Source organism: Mesoplodon bidens (genome assembly GCF_964165515.1).
Source record: "Mesoplodon bidens genome assembly, chromosome: 2".
In the NCBI taxonomy this organism is placed as follows: domain Eukaryota; kingdom Metazoa; phylum Chordata; class Mammalia; order Artiodactyla; family Ziphiidae; genus Mesoplodon; species Mesoplodon bidens.
In genome coordinates this window covers 159,998,468-160,021,125 of record NC_138177.1, presented here as the reverse complement: position 1 = coordinate 160,021,125, position 22,658 = coordinate 159,998,468, and the positions used below count along the sequence as shown (strand labels likewise).

At 49.7% G+C, this 22,658-nt stretch overlaps 1 protein-coding gene across 1 annotated transcript in view; it reads right to left on the bottom strand.

The window, feature by feature from the left end:
- Positions 1-22,658, bottom strand: part of CSMD2 (CUB and Sushi multiple domains 2) — a 675,416-nt gene that overhangs the window by 341,118 nt on the left and 311,640 nt on the right. The window contains 1 exon segment of the mRNA XM_081223918.1: positions 9,405-9,517. Coding sequence (XP_081080044.1) covers positions 9,405-9,517 — 113 coding nt within the window.

Here is a 22,658-nt window from a genome sequence, read left to right as displayed (position 1 = left end):
CCTGTGCTAAACCCCGAAGAGACTGCTCAATTTGCCACAATGTCTAAAAATGGAGACAGAAATCAGCAACATCATTTCTGATGTAACCACAAAGGTTCAAAGGGTGTGCTTACAATAGAGGACAGGAAAACACTGTATGATGAATTAGGAACTGAAGGCACAAAAGTTGACTAAGATTACGTATCTCTCTGCTTGAATAATACATCAAAAGTTCAGAAATGGGGATTCCAGGATAATGATGGTTTCTGGTATCCACTCTTGAACTTGCCAATGTCCAGTGAAAGTCTTTGGTTATAATTGTTGAAAATGCCCTCAGTACACTCAAATGGAATAGGATGAAAATTGGCTTTTGGGTTATAAGAGCCCAAGCTCCAGGTTTTGGTGTCACAGAATGAACGCAACAAGGCTGATGCTACTGATGGTGTGGTATTTGGAAAAGTGAGTTGGACCCTCAATCTTTAAGAGGTTTTGCTTTATGACCTAGGAAAAACTGGAGAGGTTATTGGGACCAAAGGTGATGCTACATTCTTGCAAGGAAAAGGGGACAATATTGAAATGGAGAAACATAGTTAAGAAATCACCGAGCAGTTAGAATGTTACTGTTAGTGACCATGAAAAAGAAAAACTAAATGAACATCTGGCAAAACTTCAGATGGAGTAACTCTGCTGAAGATTGCTAGGACAAGTGACGTGGAAGAGGATGAGTCCCAGATGCTCTGAATGCCACAAGAGCTGCTGTTGACAAAAGCGTCACCTGGATGCTTTGCTTCAGTGCATTCCAGGCTTGGATTCACTGATCCAGCTAAATGAAGAGCAAAAACTTGGTACAGAAATCATTAAAAGAACACTCAAAACTCTGGCAATGACCACTGCTAAGAATGCAGGTGTTGAAGGATAATGGATAGTTGAGAAATTTTTGCAAACTTCCTCTGAAGCTGGTTATGCACCATGCTGCGCAATTTTTTTTTTTTTTCGGTACGCGGGCCTCTCACTGTTGTGGCCTCTCTCATTGCGGAGCACAGGCTCCGGATGCGCAGGCTCAGCGGCCATGGCTCACGGGCTCAGCCGCTCCGCGGCATGTGGGATCTTCCCGGACCAGGGCACGAACCCGTGTCCCCTGCATCAGCAGGCGGACTCTCAACCACTGCACCACCAGGGAAGCCCCCATGCTGCGCAATTTTTAAAATATGGTGGCAAAAGGAATCATCAACCCAACTCAGGTGGTAAGTAGTGCTCTGCTGGGAGATGCTGGTGCAGTTTTTCGGTTAACCACAGCAAAACTCGCTGTGCCGCTGGAATTGCTAAAGGAGAGGAGGACCCTGGCATGGTAGATGGGGGGCAGCGTAGGGGGTGGTCCACGTTCTAATTCCTAGGACCGTGTTTGCTATTAAAAAATTTTTTTGTTTTATATTGGAATATAGTTGATTAACAATGTTGTGTTAGTTTCAGGTATACAGCACACTGATTCAGTTATAACCCTAACCCTAACCCTACTGTATAGCACAGGGAACTCTGCTCAACACTCTGTAATAACCTAAATGGGAAAAGAACTTGAGAAAGAATAGAGACATGCTTTGCTATTAATTATAATGGACTGTGCAGTGGTCTTCACGAACAACTTCCCAGAAGTCAGCTGGAGGAAACGACCGGAAGAAGGATGTTTAAGGGATCACTATGGCCATCAGTTATTGGTTTCAGTTGCCTTTGCAACACTTTCCTCTCTCCCTGGAACATCCTTTCTCCTCTTTTCTGCTTGGCCACCTCTTGTTGGAAGGCCTCACTCAGAGGTTACTTCCTCTCTGCCTCTCTGTCTACGTCTCAGGGAGTAGTCAGTGCCCTCTCCAGGCTTCATTCGGACCTCTGCTGAAGCCCTCATTACACGGGAACAGCAGGTCTGCTTCTAGCCATTTGCCTCATGAGCTCCTATGTCTGCATCCAGGGACTGACACAGAGCCAGGCACATAGAAGGTTCCCAATAAGGGTTTGATGACTGAGTGGATAAATGACCCAGTGTTACAGAATATGTACTTTGAATTAATTTCTGGCCAAAGGAAGGGGTTACACGTGAAGCCTGGTGAGGTGAGGGGCATCACATATGTGTTCACGCCCACTTTTCAGTTCAGGCCCACTCTTTTTTTTTTTTTTTTTTAAGAGTTTTTTTTTTTTTTTGATGTGTACCATTTTTTAAAAAGTTTTTATTGAATTTGTTACAATACTGCTTCTGTTTTACGTTTTGGTTTTTTGGCCGTGAGGCATGTGGGATCTTAGCTCCCTGACCAGGGATCGAACCCACACCCCCTGCATTGGAAGGTGAAGTCTTAGCCACTGGACTGCCAGGGAAGTCCAGGTTCCCTCTTGATTGAATTCAGGAGCTTGGCTTTGTAGGTAGCCGGCCCTGGGCTCCTGAGACTTGTGCTGAGGCCCCCAGAGGCCCAAACCTGGAAATGAGGCTGGTAAGGGTCTGGCAGCTCAGAGGGCCAACAAGAATAGGACAGATGAGTCAGAGCTTGGGCCATGGGATGCCTGAGGCATTTTTGCTCTGGCCCAGGACTGTGGATCAGTCACAAGTAAGAACGCAACATGTTCATGTGAAAAACAGAAGCTTCAGCTTGTTACCTAAAAAGCCTCAAGCATCTCAGTAAATGCAAATTGTTCTCAAATGGAAAGTTTATTTGGCAGACAACGGAGACTCAGCACAGGACTTCTAGAAAGCAGAATATCTTCCAGTCTCCTGGTCACCAGGGTTGACTTGACAAGAGAGGCAGTGAGAAGGGACAGTGGGGCCAGGCTGGGATCTGGCTGAAGGGAGGGACGGACACTAGAGGATGATCATCAGGTCAGAGTGGCAGCAAAGGGAGCCCGTGTGAGAAGGAGCCAGAGCGGGCAGCTCGCTGTCACTGCACAAGGGTTTCCCAGATAACAAACAGGGGGTCAAGGTGACTGATGGGGTAGGAAGCTTCAAGTTTCCATTTCTTGAGTGACTGCCACGTGTCCGATATTCTACCAGGAGCTCCTTTAATTTCCAGTAGCCCTGTGGGGTTAATATTATTCCCTCTACAGATGAGGAAAGCAATAGTGAGGGGTGCTATCCTCCCTGCCAGGGAAGCCCCTCACCCTTTGTGATCATTGGCCACTGTGGGCATTTTAAAAAAGGCTCTTCTCACTGTCATCCCTTTAGGCTTAAAAAAAAAAAAAAAAAAACCAAGAAAGCAATTAACACTCTGAGAAGGACTGGAAATATTCCTCGCCTGGAGACAGAGGGATTGATTATACAACCTCAGTGGCCTTCCAAACCGGAAGGAACCTTATAGAACCTCAAGTCCTGGGGTTGCCAGGTACAGGAACCTATTTTAATCTGCTTAGGTAAATGCCTGCTACAGATAGGTCAAAGAGAGAATTCTCTGGTTGAAGCTGGGGTGGAAATCCCACCTGCTCAGCCCCTAGCAAAACAGCTGCTGGAAGAACCCCTTGGCCTCCAAGGAACCCACTTTAAAAGCACACTCTCTTGGGCCCATATTACACACATGGGGAGGACTCGTGCCCTAAGAGGGGATTGGCGGCCTTAGCCTCTACTTTCTTTGCCTTGAACCGTTTACGTCTTTATCTCTAGACTAGACCTTTCTTCTCTGAGCTACAGATGGACAGAATAGCCAAGTACTTATTAGATAGTCTCTCAACCCCTGTTATCCCAGAATCAATGTGTCTCAAGCAAAACCATCCCCCATCTCCCTGTGCCAGAGACTACCTTGGTGAATAGTACTTTTCTTTTCTTTTTTTTTTTTTTTTACTCACTTACTCAAGCTAGAAACCTAAGATTCACCCCTGACTCATTCATCTCCTTTCCCCCTCCCCCCTCACTCCCAAATCTGACGAGTCCTGAGTCCAGGGTGGTTTGCCATGGAAAGGTCTCTTCTGGTCTGTCTCCCCCTCTCCCTCTCCACTGCCTCTGCCTAAACTCTGGATCCTCATCATCCTCTCATTCTCCGAAACTCTTAACTGTCTCCCACTAGTTTCATTCTAGAGCAAAGATTTTTCTAGAATGAAAACATGATCACACCTCCCCTCTTGTTAAAACTTCTGATCACCTCTCATCACCATGGAACCAAGCCCAGCTTTACTGCAGCTTTTTACGACGAGACCCCCACCTCTCTTTCCGGCCTCATGACCCGCTACCCCTCACTGCTGTGGACTGCAGACTTCGCTCTAGGTCGGCAAATGTTTTCTGTAAAAGGTCTGTGAGTAAATATACTAGGCTGTGGCCCATCATCTCAATTGCAAACTACCCAACTCTGGTAGCACTGAAGCAGTTGTAGACAATCTGTCTACGAATGAGTGTAACTGAGTTCCAAGAAACCTTTATTTGTGGACACTGAAATTTGAATTTCACGTAACTTTTATGTGCTATGAAATATTCTTCTTCTTCTGATTTTTTTCCTCCAACTATTTAAACATGTAAAACCCATTTTTAGCTCAAGAACCATATGAAAACAGACAGAGCGCTAGGTCTGGCCTGCAGGCTATAGTTTGCTGACCTGTGCTCCAGACACACGCAGATATTTGTGGTTCCTTAGACTTAGCACTTTCACGCTACCTTGCTTTAGCTCTACCTGGAGTGCTTCTTTCCACTGTCTGGCTGGCATCTTTTTGAGACTCACACTGAAGTCACTGCCCTTTTCCGGCTCTCCTTAAGTGTGTGCAGCAAAACGAAGTGCTTCTTTATCTCCAGTCCTAGAACCCTTCATCAGGCCTCAACTATAGCTCTTCTCATGTGGCACAGAAGTTGTAGATTCATGTCTGTTCCGCTCTCGAACCTGCTCTCCTTGAGAGCAGAGACTGGCCTCGTTGTGTTCATCTTTCTGTGCTGTCACGTGGTAGTGTCACATGGGACACGCTTGTTAAATGAGATACAATTGCCCACCTTCCGACAGCCAGCTCCAGGCAAAGCAAGCCTAGAACTCAGATCCTCTGATACCATGTGGTATTGGTTAAAATTGTGTCTGGCTACCAACAGCCCTAAATTCTGATTGGATTGAGACAGGAATGGAATGTGCTGTGTTGTAGGTTAGTTAGATTTATTTTATTTTATTTATTTTAATTTTATTTTTTGTTTCTCTGGGACAAAACATCCATTGATATAATCAGGAGTTGGTAACTGTTGGCTCTGAAGCACCCTACATCCCTTGAGACTCTAATGCCATAAAGCTGAGCACGGGTGAAGCTGATCCCGTGCTGATGACTCCTCAGGACCATTCTTTAAACTTCTCCCCGCTGCTCTGTGCCCCCAGAGCCGGACTCCTGTGGACGGCTACAGAACAAGGGGGCCCACTGGTCAAACTGGTCAGTCTCCCACGGCATAGAGCAGACTGTTCTCTTGTTGCTGGTTTCCTATTGGGTTGGCAGATGGGAGGCACAGCAGATGTGAGGGAGGGAGAAGGGCAAGGTCTGGTTACAGATTCCTGGGGCCCCCTCCTCCTGCACTGGTTACTGATTCCCAGGTCCCCTCCTCTTGCACTGGTTAGTGATTCCCAGGCCTCCTCCTCTTGCACTGGTGACAGATTCCCGGGCCCCCTTCTGCTGCACTGGTTACTGACTCCTGGGCCCCCCTCCTGCACTGGTTACTGATTCCCAGGCCCCCTCCTTCTGCACCGGTGATATTTCCAGGTCCCTCTTCCTGCACTGGTGACAGATTCCTAGGCCCCGCTTCTGCACTGTAGGTTGGCAGTGGTCAGGCTCCTCAGTTGTGCCAGGCAGCTCCTCTTCAATGGCTCCAGCTCTTGCTCTTCTCTCCCCTGGCCCTTTCTCTACTGTGGTAAAGGCCTCTCTGTTGTTCATTCTCTGGGTAATCTCATTAAAAAGAAACCCTCTGGGGTTTCCTTTAATCTCACCTTTACCTCTGTAATTGGACCCTTCACTAAACCTTCTTCAGTTAAAGCCATGCAATAAGTATGCTCCTGTCTCCTACTAGACCCCTGGCTGAAACCTCTCTCTGCTACTCTTTGGGACTGAACTTGCAAGTAGCAAAACTTAGAATGGTCTTTAGTGGTTCCAAAGTTTTCACTCCTTTAGAGCAATGGTTCTCATTCGGGGGTGATTTTGCACTCAGGGGACATTTGGCAAAGTCTGGAGACTTTTTGGTTGTCGTGTGTGTGTGTGTGTGTGTGTGTGTGTGTGTGTTGCTGGCATCTAGCATCTAGTGGGTAGAGGCCAGGGATGCCGCTAAACATCCTGCAGTGCATGGGGCAGGTTCCCACAACAGAGGATCATCCAGGCCACGATGTCAATTGTGCAGAAGCTGAGAAACCCTGCATTATAAAGTTACCAAATGAGTTTCCAAATGATTATTGTAGACCCTTGCACTATAAACCCTCAGTCTGGAAAACACGAGAGAAAGTTCACAGGGGAGAATCATGTATTAACACAATCAGTATACACCACAGTATATTAGGATGCCAGATCCAGATGAACACGGCTGGGGTTCAAACTCAGACTCCGACATTCTATCGAGGAGACCTTGAGCCAGATACCTACCCTCTCTGCAGCTCTCATTCCTCATCTGTAAAATGGGGCTAATAGTAGTACCTGCTTTACACAGTTGCTGTTAGGTCTGAATGAAGTAATAAATGTCAAGTTCTTGAAACCCAGAGAGAAACACTGGCACACACCAATGTGCAAATCCTGTTCTGGGCTGTCTTGGGGGGAGTCAGAGAGAGAATAAGAAAGGGCCTGCTTTTGAGAAGTTCATAACTAAAACAGCTTTTCAGATTGTGGGTTGTTCCCTGCTACAGACTTGTGAAATTGATTTCGAGGTTGCAACTAACATTAAAAATTGAAAAAGAAATTTTCAGGGTGCCTCACCCCTACTAAGGGTAAATACCACTTGGTGACATTTTCCTTTTAGTTCTGCAGATATATATGTGTGTCCTGGGTTGGGATGGAAAATGTATTTTTTTATGGTGGGGTGAGATTAACAAAACAAAGTTTAAAAGATACCAGTCAAATAGAAAATGTGAGGCACCCAAAGCACCATGAGAAGGCCCTGTGATTTTGCAGAAAAACACACATAGGCCTGCGAATGAATTCGAGCTTCACCATGTATAGGCTGTGTGATCTGTGCGTGTTGGGCAAGTTACACACCTCTCTGAACCTCAGCTTCCTCCACTGAAATACAGAAATTAAAAACATATTCGCCACTGCACTGTGGGGAGGATCGAATGGGGCAACACTCATACACTGCCTAGTACAGGGCCTGGTGCACAGTAGGTGTGCAATGGATGTGTGCTCCTGACCTAGAGACTGCCTGGCCTGGGTCCTCATTGTCTGTTGTCTGGCAGAAAACCCTCATCTATGACCATGACAAACGGGCCCTCAGAAACTTGAAATATTAGAAACACTTGGCACCTATTTAATCAGATGAAACAATAACATTCATTGCGTCTTTCCTATTTCGGAAAACACAACAGAAAGATCCAGAGAGGTGCTTCATTCCCACAAAGGCCCAACCTCAGCGGCGGAAAAAATGTATCCAGGAAAGTTCTTGGAGCCAGGCTTGTCAGACCAGGTTGGTTTCCTGTTTATTTATTTATTTATTTTTTGCGGTACGCGGGCCTCTCACTGTTGTGGCCTCTCCCACTGCGGACGGAGCACAGGCTCCGGACGCGCAGGCTCAGCGGCCATGGCTCACGGGCCCAGCCGCCCCGCGGCATGTGGAATCCTTCTGGACCGGGGCACGAACCTGTGTCCCCTGCATCGGCAGGCGGACTCTCAACCACTGCACCACCAGGGGAGCCCCTCCTGTTTATTTTTCAAAATATTTCAAGGGACTCCTGCTACCCAAGGCTAAGGAACTGAGGCTATTCATAAAAGATTCAGATTTTCAAGGTAATGTTTCTGCTCCCAGTGCTGCTTTTATCCCAGTGTCCAGCCTGAAAGCCTGGTCTTGGGGGGCCCCTCTCTGCCGGTGCCACCTCCCGGGTGAGCAGTGTGCTCAGAGCCTCCGAGGTGAGGCTTGGAGGGACAAGCTGCCAGGACCTCCTCCACTGGAGTCAGTGCTCCCTCCTGACCCTCGGCGGTGAGGTGGTGATCACAGCTCACTCTTCCATCAGGCCTGTGTCCTACGCACACCAATATACCACACTCTCTCACTCACAGCACAGCCCACTCTATTCCCCAGGGTCTTATATAGGGCCTTCTGCTTAATGGGTGTGCAATACAAGTTCACACTGAATCCATTAGAACCAACCTCAGTTTGTAATTGGTGATAGTAATGGCTTAAGGAGCAACTCTGAAGCCAACCCTTGGTGTTTATCTCTGTGGATAAATTTTGTGTACTTTGAACAAACTCAAGGTTGGAAAGGAATGTTGTCATCTACTCCCAGCCATCCATTGGATTTTGGGATCTCCTCTAGGCGTGGGGAGCTTCCTGCCTCGGGGTCAACCCACTCTTTTTTTTTTTTTTTTTTTTTTTTGTGGTACGCGGGCCTCTCACCATTGTGGCCTCTCCCGCCGCGGAGCACAGGCTCCGGACGTGCAGGCTCAGCGGCCATGGCTCACGGGCCCAGCCGCTCCGCGGCATGTGGGATCTTCCTGGACCGGGGCACGAACCCCCGTCCCCTGCATCGGCAGGCGGACCCTCAACCACTGCGCCACCAGGGAAGCCCCAACCCCCTCATTTTTAGGGGCGGCTCTCGGGGTTAGGAAATTCTTCACGATTGGAGCAGAAATCTGCTTACCTGCAGTTTCCACCTGCCATTCTTGGTCTGATCTCGTGCCACCAGACAGCTCTTCACAGATCTGAGCACCTAAGCTAGAGAGCTCCCTAGAGCTTTTTTGCCTATCGTTTGTCAAACGTCTGTGTTCTACGTGAAATGAACGAGAGGTGAAATGTGGGCAGCTCTCCCACTTCACACCAGGGTAGGCTAAACTCTGCCGGTTAAGAGGGTGGGCTCTGGATTCAAAAGGCAGGAGTTCAGATGGTCTTGGGAAACTGCCTTAATTTCTCTGGGCCTCAGGTCTCTCGTCCATCAAATGGGGATGGTGATGGTATTTACTTCACAGGGTAATGATGAAGATTAAGTGAGATGACGCTGACCAAGAGCCTAGCACAGTGCCTGGCTCTCAGGAGGCCCTTGGTATAAACTAGTATGATTCTCCTGGCCTGAAGACGGGCAGCTCAGGGTACACCATTCTACACAATTTGAGAAGTGTCCTCCCTTGGACAACAGACCACAATGGCAGATGTAGAGACGCAGATATGCAGACCTCTGAGTCTGCAAATAAGAGCAGGACAGCAGAGGCAAGTGTACCCTGAAGACACACTGGACCCAGTCCAGGGACAAGATGGCCCCAGGCATCATCTCTGCCGCCCCCCGCCCCCTGAGGAAGCAGGGCAGCCCGGCCCCGCCTACCTTGGTACTGGGCGCTGAAGCCGCGCTGCCGGTGGTTGCCGTCCGACGTGAAGTGCAGCCGCAGCCAGTTTTTGCTGCTGATGACGGGGGCTGGGAGGCTGGCTCCAGTGAACCTGTGGGGACAGGAAGACGGGGTCAGGGACCACAGCTGCCTGAGACCGGGCACCCGGGAGTCTCCCCACTGCCCATGTGTGCTGGGGCCTCCTCCCAGGCCTGGCAGAAGGGAAGGCCGTGCTGGCCCGGTCGCCCACCAGTAGCCTGCAGCCTGGGCCGCTGGAGCTGGTTCCCCCAGGGGCTCTTCCCACCGCTGAGTTGCTGAGAGGAGGGGGCGATCCTTCAGGCCTGGAACAGAGGCCTATTTCTCCACCTTCAGCAGAGGTCTAGCTGCCCAGGAGAGAGGTCCAGCCCTCCTAGCAGAGGCCCGTCACCCCAGCAGATGTTCACATACCCACCCCCAGCAGAGATCCAGATTCCCCGCAAAGGTCCAGGCCCAAGCAGAGGACCAGCCCAGCTCTCCAGCAGAGGTTCAGCTCCCTACTCCCGGGCAGAGGTTCAGCTACCCCGAGCCAGCCCCTCAGGGACGCGAAGGAGTCAGGAGAAAGGGCTCAGGCAGCCACTACAGGCAGCACAGCCCTTCCCAGGTGTGAGAGCCTGTTTTGGGGTCATTAACTAGGCACTGGGTCTCCTCTGGCTCCTGCCCCTGTCTCTGCTCCTCCACAAGATGCCAGCCCCCACTGCTGGGCCACCTCTCTGCCCTCAGATTAGCCTTGTCTGCTTTCAGCCAGTCCGGCTCAGTGGGTGGGAAACCAGGATATCCCCAACCGTCGCCAGGCACTGCCCCAGCCTCTCGACCAGCTGTGTCCTGAGCCAGCTTTCAGGTCAATCAGATCTTTCCCCCTAGAGTTGCTCAGAGCTCAAGAGCCTTCCATGGCTCCCCAGTGCCCACGCAAGACTGGCTTCCCAAACTTTCCGCACTGTCCCCTGCTTGAACGGGTCTCTGCTCAGTGCTGGCCCCTCCGCCACACCCAGGCTAAGCCCTGGATGCCCCTCGTCGCTCTGCTCGCTGTCCTGCACCCCAGGAGCCCCTCACCCTTCTCTCCTCAACCCCACAGCCTCCAGCGGGCCAATGCCCAGTGTCTCTCCGCTCCTCCTCCCTGCGTCTGAATCAGGGACCAAATCTCCTGATGTATCCCCTTTGGCACCATCGCTCCCACCCCGCCTGGACACCCTGCTTACATCAAAGCATTCCAAGCTTTCTCCTTTTCTATGCCTTTGCCTTTTCTGCCTGGAATGTACCCACGCGTAACCCTCTCTCCTGCACCAGCCGTATCACTTGAGACGACTTCGGGATGCCCTCAGATACCATGTCCCCAGGAAGGCCTTTCCTATTCTCCTTGGCTCTGAAGCCACACGGACTTGGGTTCAGATCCAGGCTTCACCACTTCCTACCAGTGTGACCTGGGACCAGTTGATATTTCTGAAAATGGAGGAAAAACACTGGCCCGGAGAGTCTGTGGGAATATGTGAGATGCCTTAAGGGCAAAGAACCTAGCCCAGTATCTGACACATATTAGCTCAATAAACATAATTTTCCTTCCCCCTCCTCTGTGATGCCACACAGCATGTTATTAAAATTATAATTCATTTATCTAGGTGTGTGTCTCCCTAGGATAATGCCTCAAAGAGGGCAGTGCAGACTGGTGGGTGGGTGGGGGAGGGGAGAAGCTGGGACTCTAGAGGGATCGGCTGTGTTATCTTATGAAAATTACTTAAATTCTCTGTAACTTCATCTGTAAAATGAAGATAATAATCCCTCTCCCAAAGGGCTGCCCGGATTGAATGAGATAATCCACAAAAAAGACTTTAGCACGGTCTCTGGAAAATAGAAAACTCTTGGTAAATGGCAGCTGCTATGTTATTCTCCATCATCTTTATTCTTCATCTTCGTACTAAGCACCTAACACAATGCTTGATACAAAGCAGGTGTGTCAGGATTCCAGCAGAAAACAGGTGGCTCGGTGATATGAGAATAATTCCAGTTGAACGAATGGCCTCTTCACCACCAGGGATGGGGCAGTATCCTGAGGCTGTTAACAGGGGTCTGGTTTCCACTCACAGGCCTGGAGAGGACACGGTTATCCCTGAAGGAGAGTGTTGCATAGAAAGGGCCACCATGCAGGACCCAGATCTCAGTCAGTGGAGACGACAGCCAGTTTGTGAAAATCCCACAAGGAGGGAGCAAGACACACTCTCCTCCCTCCCCTCCCCTCCTCCAATCTACTGCTGATGCTTCTGTTGATCTAGCCCAAATTGGAAGCCAGAGGGCAAGGGAGCATACTGATGTAGTCTCACAAGTAAGTCTTCCTAAGTATGGAGCAGGGTAGACAAGGGAGGGGAGATGATCTGGAGGGGTGAAAGGAAGAGATCCAGCATGGTGGGTCTCCATAAACGCGTATTAGACAAAGGAACTAACTAAGGAGCTTCTCACCCTGCAAAACTGAGTTTTTACTATAATGAAAATGCTGACATACACCAACCTCCAGGAATATCACCCATATTGCTATGGTAAGAGCTATTACAGAAACCAATTACTGTATTTCACCAGCCCCCATTTAAAATACTTTATTACAGGCAGAGTCATTTAAGTTTTCTAAGGAGCCACAAACAGTATTGTGGGTTTTTTCTTCCCCAGGCCAAATTCAATTCTATCTCAGTGACAAAGCCTGGAGGCTATTTACATAAGGGAAGTAGAAATAGGGAGAATTTACCTGAATAATTCATAACCAAAGGCTGTTCACTGAAAAATGGAATGAGGGGAGGATGCTGGGGTCCCAAGAGCAGGAAGAGAGTAATGATCAAGCTTGTAACCGGAAGTCAGAAAGTTGGTATCCTCCAGCCCTGGGATCTGCCTTAACCCCCAATGGTACAGGCTGCAGGAGCCCGAAGGGACATGCCCTGCCTCCCATTTCTCCCACACCGTCACCTGCTCCCAGGAATCCTGATGATGGTTGTTCGTTCCCAACGCTTAAACTCAGGGCGCTGTGCATCTTTACTCTGCACTATTGCCTCCTTGGACATGAATGCGCATTTGAGAGTTTTCTTGGCATCTATCAGAGAATGGGAGGCTTAAATGTTGGAATCATCACATTAAACTCTGCCATCGCGATGGTATCATGCCTCACTCAAAACTCTCCAATAAAAAGAACAAACTACTGATGCACACAACAACAGGAATGATTCTCAAAAGCATTATGCTTAGTGATAAAAGAGTATATACTGTGTGAATCCCTTTATATGAAACTCTTTAAAAGACTAATCTACAGTGAGAGAAGGCACATCAGTGGTTGCCAAAGCTGGGGGTGAGAGGTACAGGTGGGGATTGCCTGGGAAGGAGTACAGGGGAACCTTCTGGGGTGATGAAAATGTTCTATAACTTGAATGAAATGGTGGTGATATGGCATATACACATTGTCAAAGGCCCCAGAACTGTACATTTAAAATGGGTAATTTTAGGGACTTCCCTGGTGGTGCAATGGTTAAGAACCCACCTGCCAATGCAGGGGACACGGGTTCGAGCCCTGCTCTGGGAAGATCCCCCATGCCGTGGAGCAACTAAGCCCGTGCGCCACAACTACTGAGCCTGCGCTCTGGAGCCCACGTGCCACAACTACTGAACCCTGCACGCCTAGAGCCCGTGCTCTGCAACAACAGAAGCCACCGCAATGATAAGCCCGCACGCCACAACAAAGAGTAGCCCCCGCTCGCCCATGCACAGCAGCCAAGACCCAATGCAGAAAAATAAATAAATAAAATAAAATGGGTAATCTTATTTTATGTAAATTATACCTTAATAGAGTTAATTAAAAACAAATATTCAGTGGCTCTAATCCTTAGAGTCAAAGACCATACCAGGGTCTACAGGCATTAAAAAAGCCAGTGTGTCTTCACCTCTCCTGTCTCCTCCTCTACTTATGCTTTACGCTCCAGCCACACGGGTCTCCATGCTGTTCAAAACTGGCCAGGACCGGGCTTCCCTGGTGGCGCAGTGGTTGAGAGTCCACCTGCCGATGCAGGGGACACGGGTTCGTGCCCCAGTCTGGGGGGATCCCACATGCCGCGGAGCGGCTGGGCCCGTGAGCCATGGCCGCTGAGCCTGCACATCTGGAGCCTGTGCTCCACAACGGGAGAGGCCACAGCAGTGAGAGGCCTGCGTACCGCAAAAAAAACACCCCAAAACAGGGCAGGACCGCTCCTGCCTCGGGGCCTTTGCACTTGACAGTTTCTCTGCCTCCTGGCTGGGTCTTCTCCCAGACTGCCACCTGACTCACCCTCTCACTTCCTCAAAGCCTCTGGTCAAATGCCACCTTCCCAGTGAAGCCTTCCTGGTCTGACGTTTGCCTGCTTTCCCTCTCTGAGCACGTCACACAGACTTGCAGAAAGACAGACACCGCCCCCCATTCTCTAGTCAAACAGAAGACCTACATGAACTGGAACACACACTGCTTTTTAGTGTTTCTCTGCCTTTGCATGCTCATAATGCCTTTTCCCCTTGCACCACCTGGCTGCACAGAGAGGTTAAGAAACTTGCACAAGGTCACACAGCTATTAAGTGGCAGAAGTGGGATTCAAACCCAAACCATCCCACTCATGCTAGATAGAGCCTCTGTACTCAGGGAAGGCAGTGGAACAGTTCAGGCTGAATTCTATCCTGTTCCTTTACTTTCCCTCCCTCCTCCTCCTCCCAGGATCCTCTTTAATTTTGCTCCCTGTTAGAATCATAATTAAAGAAGAGAAACACAAAGAGAGATTCTCCCCTTCAAACCTTTCTGTCCATATTAACTTCACTATGGGGGGCCTGGGGAATTCCAAGTTTGCCCAGGAAATTGCTGCCGTAGTACAACATAAAATGTATTTAAGCAATTATGCTCAATTTTTTTTCTTTTTGGTAAATTGACTTCCGTTAAATGGGGCCTCCTTAATGGAATCTGGCTTGGGGAGAATAAAAAAAAAATCACTCCCTTTAATGCATGTAGTTGATTATGGAAAAAGTGGCTTGGAGTTCCTCTGCAGAAAGCTCTAAGCTCTGCTTTCAGTAATAGGAGAGCTCAGAGCAGACTGCGTGGATAGCATTTCTTCTTAAGAAGCTTCTCGTACAGTCAGGATGTTTGGGTGCTGAGAGACACGCCCCACAAGATGACAATAGTGATCTGCAAGGAATTGCTGCCTAATTTTAAATTGAGAGGGAGGAATATTAGGAGATCTTGGTTTAAATCTCAGCATCCCTGAAAATGGACATCCTCAGGGGAACTTTCATTCATTCATTTACTCACCAAGCACATACTGTGTACAAGGTACTGTACACTGCCTGCCGGTGGGTACCACTCCCACTGTGGTTCCCTAGATACAACAGTTCCTGCAAAGCCTGTCATCTACAAGGTTCGGCTTCACCGTCTCCTTCTCTGTGCAGCTCCTCGGTCGATAGCCTCTGGCTTCTGTGCTCCCAGCACACCTTCTGTGGGCTTTATCTCTTAACCAAGGTATGTGCAGAGCCTGGATCTGATTCAGGCTTGAAGAATCTTCCAGGGCCAAGCATAAACCACCACTCCACCCCCGACCCACCCGGCCGGGGAGAAAGTGACATACAGGAGGTGCTTGCCGCCCCCTCCCAAGCCCTCTGCCCCTCCCACCTGCTGTCTGCTCTCCCCGCTGGGGAATGGAGAGAACACCATGATGCAACCAGGGGAAGCCTTCTGGAAATGTCTTGCTGGTGGCAGCAAAGGACACCGAGGCCCTTGCTGGAGGCTGACTCCTGTTCCCCCGCCCAAGCTTCCTCTCACCCCTGAAGTGAGCCTTTATTGACTCAGCCCTGATGCCCAGTCTCATCACAAATGATTTCCATATCAGTTTTTCTTTAGCCAAACACCTATGACTCTTGTTATATTGAGGAAAACCCTTTTCCCAAGACAAACCTGTGGTGTTACATATTTTCCAGGAACTGGGTGAACGTCTGGGGTGAGTGCAAGTCCCTTTTGGCTGTGGGCTGCTGGAGCCCCCCGGCCTCTAGACTTATCTTTGGAAAGAGGCCCTTTGGCTTCCCGAGGTTCTGGTTCCCAGCAGTGCCTGCCCACCCCAGGTATTGAGGCAGTTCTGAGGGGCCTGAGCTACCCCACAAAGATTCAACTCATGGCTACCTAACTGTATGTTCTGGGGGTTGTTTTCTATGCTCTGAACAAACCAAAGCTTCTTCTCTTCTTCTTCTGGAACCCCTATAATTCGAATGTTGATGTGTTTAATGTTGTCCCAGAGGTCTCTGAGACTGTCCTCAGTTCTTTTCATTCTTTTTTCTTTATTCTGCTCTGCAGTAGTTATTTCCACTATTTTATCTTCCAGGTCACTTATCCGTTCTTCTGCCTCAGAGATATTCTGCTACTGATCCCTTCTAGAGTATTTTTAATTTAATTTATTGTGTTGTTCATCGTTGCTTGTTTCATCTTTTAGTTCTTCTAGGTCCTTGTTAAATGTTTCTTGCATTTTCTCTATTCTATTTCCAAGATTTTGGATCATGTTTACTATCATTATTCTGAATTCTTTTGCAGGTAGACTGCCTATTTCCTCTTCATTTGTTAGGTCTGGTGGGTTTTATCTTAATCCTTCATCTGCTGTGTCTTTTTCTGTCTTCTCATTTTGCTTATCTTACTGTGTTTGGGGTCTCGTTTTCGCAGGCTGCAGGTTCGTAGTTCCTGTTGTTTTTGGTGTCTGTCACCAGTGGCTAAGGTTGGTTCAGTGGGTTGTGTAGGCTTCCTGGTGGAGGGGACTAGTGCCTGTGTTGTGGTGGATGAGGCTGGATCTTGTCTTTCTGGTGGGCAGGTCCACGTCTGGTGGTGTGTTTTGGGGTGTCTGTGGACTTATTATGATTTTAGGCAGCCTCTCTGTTAATGGGTGGGGTTGTGTTCCTGTCTTGCTAGTGGTTTGGCATAGGGTGTCCAGCACTGTAGCTTGCTGGTCGTTGAGTGAAGATGGGTGATGGTGTTGAGATGGAGATCTCTGTGAGATTTTCACCGTTTGATATTACGTGCAGCTGGGAGGTCTCTTGTGGACCAGTGTCCTGAAGTTGGCTCTCCCACCTCAGAGGCACAGCACTGACTCCTGGCTGCAGCACCAAGAGCCTTTCATCCATGTGGCTCAGAATAAAAGGGAGAAAAAGTAGAAAGAAAGAAAGAAAGAAAGAAAGAAAGAAAGAAAGAAAGAAAGAAAGAAAGAGGATAAAAGAAAATAAAATAAAGTAAGGTAGAATGGCACATATATACAATGGAATATTACTCAGCCATACAAAGAAACGAAATTGAGCTATTTGTAATGAGGTGGATGGACCTAGAGTCTGTCATACAGAGTGAAGTAAGTCAGAAAGAGAAAGACAAATACCGTATGCTAACACATATATATGGAATTTAAGAAAAAAAAATGTCATGAAGAACCTAAGGGTAAGACAGGAATAAAGACACAGACACTAGAGAATGGACTTGAGGATATGGGGAGGGGGAAGGGTAAGCTGTGACAAAGCGAGAGAGTGGCATGGACATATATACACTACCAAACGTAAAATAGATAGCTAATGGAAAGCAGCCGCATAGCACAGGGAGATCTGCTCGGTGGTTTGTGACCACCTAGAGGGGTGGGATAGGGAGGGTGGGAGGGACGGAGACGCGGGAGGGACGGAGACGCAAGAGGGAAGAGATATGGGAACATATGTATATGTATAACTGATTCACTGTGTTATAAAGCAGAAACTAACACACCATTGTAAAGCAATTATACTCCAATAAAGATGTAAAAAAAAATAATAAAACTCATTTAAGAGAAAAAAAAAAGCTTCCCCTCCCCCGTCATTCCTGCTCGTTAGTGTTCTCTCTCCCCACGATGTGCACCCTCCTCCCAGCCACCACACCAAGGCATCATCCTTAACTCCTTCCATTCCCTCGCTCCCGTGGCCAACTGTGGCCACATGGTCTTTACCTCACGACCGCATCGTTCCTCACCCGCGCCACAGAGACAGCCTTCTGATCTGCCCTCGGCCTCCATCCATCTTCCATACTCTGTGCGGGCATTTGCTCAAGTCATTGCCTTGCTGGAAACCCAGCAGCAAAGGTCCACTGGCTCCAGGATAAAGTCTAAGCTTTTTCATGTCTTCCCTCTCCCGTGACACCCACTTTGAGCTCCAGGCACTTTCATGTCTCCATGCCTTTGCATATGCTATTCCCTCTGCCTGGAATGCCTTTTCCTGCTGCCCGACCTGGCTACCTGGGAAAATATCACGGATCCCATGAACCTAACAAAAGGCCTCCTTTCCTCCACCTCTCCCTCTCCCTGCCCCTGTGGGAGGAGCAGTGCCCTCCATGTGTCCACTTTGCACCTTGGACACGCCCCACTGCTGTCCTGAGCACAGTACACTGTAATCATCTTTTGACTTGAGGACCACCTCCCTGACTCGAAGGCGAGCTCCATACACGCAGGGACAGCATTTTCTTTGTCTCTGTGTGTCCCGCAACACAGCACAGTGCCTGGCACACAGAACAAATCAGTTCCATAGAACCGGGCTTGGCAAACCACAGTGTGCTGCTGTCTCTTTTGCCAGTAAAGTTTCACTGGGTCACCACCGTGCTCATTCATTTACATATCGTCTGCTTTCAGGTTACAAAGGCAGAGCTGAGTAGTTGTGACAGTAAGTATAACCTGCAAAGCTGAAAATCTTCACCTTCCCCTTTACAGAGTTTACTGATGCCAAACGTAGAAGCCTTGCCCATGATGCAGTTGGTTGGTAAAAAATAATTTCTAAGTGGGGAATGATAAAAGAATATACTCATAGCTTAAACACTTCATTATAATGTAAAAACACTTGGAGGGACATGTTTTTTTTTTTTTTCTTGCCAGTCCATGTAACTCAGGAGCAAGGTCTTTCCTTTGACCGTGGGTTTCTTCTCTGCATTGTCTATCTTGCATAAACTCCACCGAGGATGCATCGCTCACCATTTCCAATTCTGCCACAGCTCCTCCAGTCAACAGATGATTATGGAGCACCTGCGATGTGCCAAGCATTGTGCTAGGCACTGGGGATGCAGCAGTGGGCAAGACAGACCTGGCCCCCGCCCAGAGGGAAACAGCTCAGTGGCGTGCCATTCTCTCACTCACTCACACCTAATATTTAGGAAACAATTCTTTTTAGAGCATCTCCTTCATGGAACCATGCCAAAGCATTCAAATTAGTTTCCAGAGATGCAGCTATACTTCCTTTCACACTCCTATTTCATCAGTTTATGTGATGTTTAATAAGTCACATAATTATAATAACAAGTATGACTGGCATCGAGAGAGTTGGCAACGAACCCGTCCAATTCTCAGAAAGTGCAAGGCTCAGCTGGTGGGAGCACGGAGTGCACGGGCATTGGGGGTGGGGGAGGGAGACAGCCCGCAGGCAGCCAGCGCTGAGTGCCACAGGGCCTCGAGCAGGAAGAGCCATCAAGCCTGGGAGTGCCAGCTACTCCAGGGAGCTGCATGGGGGGAGATGGTTAAAGCACTTTTATGACACATGCTTTGTGAATGAATGAATGAATGAATGAATGAGCGAACATGCAGATGACAGTCTCTTGCTTTCAACAGTGGGGCATCTTTTCTAATGCTATCCCCTCTGAGATCAGAAGAGTGGGAAACAGCCAGTCTTAACATCATAGTTGAGAATTTCAGAGGCTTTCCAGGTCTGCTGCCTGGCTATGCACGAATCCCAGCTCCAGCATTCTGGACACATGGTCAGTCAAGGTGTGCTCTGAATGTTTCTAAAGATCAAGAACTCACCTCCCAGCCAAACTCTCCCTGTCCACTTTGACCCACCCCACCCTTCTTCTAGCGACTTCCTTTTCATCCATCCTGTGTCGTCTCACAGCCACTGGCTCCAGGAAGCCAGGTGGGCTTCTCCCTGGTACCTCCTTTTCTCTTGCAAAGAGTCCTTACGCTTGGTCCATCCCAGTGCTTGTCTCATCATGCATCGCTCAGGGATGTGCTTCCCCACCAAACCGCAAGCTCCCTGAAGTCAGGAGCTCTTCCTTTCTTGTTCGGTTCTTCCCTCAGTACCTTGTGAGTGCCTGACACATGGGAAAGGCTCGAGAAATAGTGCTCACGGGAAGAAGGAACACAAATAAATGAACGGTTGAATGAGGTCCTGAGGGAGGAAGCAGAGGGCATACATGGGGAGAGCAGAGGAAAAGGCAGGTGAGCAGGGAAGCCTGGGGACAGTGGGGAGGGGCTCGGAGGCCACGCGGGGTTCCATCTTGGTCTCCCGTGAAGACGTGCTGCCCCAGCCCCTTGGGCCCTCAGCCCTCACTGTGCTCCCCATGTTCTGGGCAGCTGCTGGCACCTTCTGGGGAAACTCTTCTTGTGGTGATGTGGCCCCAGCGCAGCAACAGTGGAGTCTGATAATCAACGTGGGCAAATGTTCCCTCTGTCCCAGAAGTAACTCAATAAACTCAACAAATTATCATCGTTCTTCCCTGCTCGGCTAATTGTGAGCTCCAGGGAACCCACACAAACTACATCAGGTACATGCTTGTCCTCCAGACGCACTGCTCCCTGGAGGGCGCGTGTCTGAGCCCGGGAGGGCTGAGGGACAGAGCTCCTGGCTGTGTTTGCTGTCGGGACGAGAGTGTTATCACGATGTCCTGGGGCTGTGAGTTGGGGGAAACACAGTGGGAAGGTCTGGGGAGTGGCTTGGGGTGTTGGTTCCTTCCATTCCCAGCTCAGCTACTCACCGGGCAGGGCTGCTGGGTGAGGGGTGTCCTGCCTCTGTGGAGAGACCGTGCCCATGATGCTAAAGTGAATGGGGTTGGGTCTGGAGATGGGCACTGGCGCTGGGGGCCAAGCTCTGGGCAAGGGGGCTTGTGGTGGTTTCCCAGCCTCCCAGGGGATGCCCAACTCTCTCCTTTTCTGTCTCCAGGTCTAACTATCAGGCAGTTCTACTCTTTTCTGAGTGCTAGAAGCCTCTGAAGATCAGTCTCCCTCCCTCGACACACAGCTCTGGGAAGGGGCAGCCTCGTGACACTAGGCCACAACTGAATGGAGTGGGGTGGCCATGTGACCCAAGCTGGGCCAATCAGCTAACGGGACCGTGCACGCACAGTGACTGACAGATGGCCTCACAGGCCTAGCTCTCCCAGAGGAGATTTGGGAAAAGGGTGTCCCAGCATCATCTCTCCCACTTCTGTTCCTGCCCCCCACCCCATCACTCTTATAAGATCCGTCCTGCTCCAGGTCCCGCTCCAGTCTGACTGGGACAGAATCTAAGAGCAGTCCGGGTCCTGACCAGCTGCTGGGCCCTCGGCTGGCCATCCCTGCCCCCAACCCGAGTCTCTGTTGCCATGGATTAGACCTGAGATCCAGCCTGCAGACCTGATGGTCCCCATGCCGGAAGATGTCAAAGCCTACCCCCACCAGGCTTCACCCAGGAACAGGGTGCTGGCCTTAGGAGTCTCGTGACCAAGGTGTGCTCACACGCTACCTGGACCCTCTTCCCTTACTGGCTCAGGTCTCTGTCTAGGTGGAGACACCACCTGTCTGGTTCATCATCTGTCTTTCTCCCCTACCGAGGCAATAGGTTTAAGAAGGTCAGGGTTAAAGGCCAGGTCTCTAAAATCAGACAACCCTGTATTTGAATCTGGGCTTGACTGTTATCTAGCTGTGAAATGTGGCCATGTGCTATGAATTCTCTGAGCCTCGGTTTCTTCATCTGTGCAATGGGATTCTGTGCTGTTGCATATAACGTATCCAGGACTGTGCCTGACACAGTAGGTATCTCACAAATGTGAACTATTTTACTCCCTTGCTTAGGTCTGAGAAGAGAGGAGATGGGACCTTATCAGTGCTTTGAACACTAGCCTCCAGAGAACACAGGGATTAAGGAGATCCCAGAATAGTGTGGCCTCATTTCCCTGGGGAAATACGGATGCCTGCATCCACTCTGGTGAGAGCACAGTGCAGGGGTGAAAGGGCAGGGCGCTCTGTGGCACCCAGCATAGCCAGTACACTTGGCAGTCACCTTCCTTCCCATCCTCAGGCAGCCCCAGCCTGGCCTCCACTGGCTCGTGCTTACTCAGCCTTGCCCAGCTTCCGCCTTTCACTGTAACAGGAATCGGAGAAGGGACCTGCCCCCATTCCAGGGAGGGTGGCAATGTATGTCTTGCAGAGGCCTCTGGGGATTAAATTCGGATAATACTGCTCATCCAGAGGAAATGTTTGCAGATGGCTTATCGAGGAGCCTCCCACGCCAGCCTTTGCCTGCCACTCGACTGCCATTAGGAGTTTGAGCATCCTCAACGTTCCCTCTCCCCCTCCAGGAGGCAGCTGGCCAGCCCCGCCTGACGGTTCAGCAGCTCTGAAGCCCTGGCTGAGGAAGTGAACCTCCCAGGCGGCTGGAGAATGGATAGGTTAAACCATCTTGGGGATCGGGGTTGATAAGGTCAGTGAAGAAGCTATCCTAGAGTCAGATGGAGCCTGATTCCCATCCTGCCTCCACAACCATGGGCTCTGTGACCTGGGGAGGCTGCTTTCCCTCTCTGAGCCTCTCTTTCCCCAGTGTGCATCTCACAGTGTGACTATGATGATTCAAGGTGATGCAGTGATGCTCATAAACTCCTGCTGAGGCTTTAAGACACAGCAGCCCTCATTCTTGGTCATGTCATAGCTCCGTGCAGCAAGGGAAACTCATGGGCAAAGGATCTAACACTTACTGAATCCAAAGCAGTTTGGGGCCGAGATTAAGCACCTGGGCCCTGGAAGGCACCTGCCTGGGTTCAAGTCTCAGCTCTACACTTCCCAGCTGTCTAACTTGGGGCCGATAACTGACCTGCTGTGCACCTCGGTGTCCCCATGTATTCAATATGGATAACAACGGCACGCACCTCATAGAACTCTAGGAGGTTTACGTGAGATAATGGGTTTACAAGCTCTGAGTACAGGGCTTGGCACATAGCAAGTGCTCAAGAAGCATCCGCTGTTACGGAGGGCCCACCGTGTGCCAGTGCTGTCTGTACGCTACCTGAACAGCACACCAGAGACCCAGCCATTAGCATGGTGGAGCAAACACAGCAGAGGGGAGAAGAAAGAGACAGGAAGGAAGACTTGGAAGTGGGGGAGGGGAGAGGTCCTGTCTTATATCACTCACCCCCAGCACATCTAAGTTAACGTCTTATATTCGTGGTTTCAAGTGGCGGA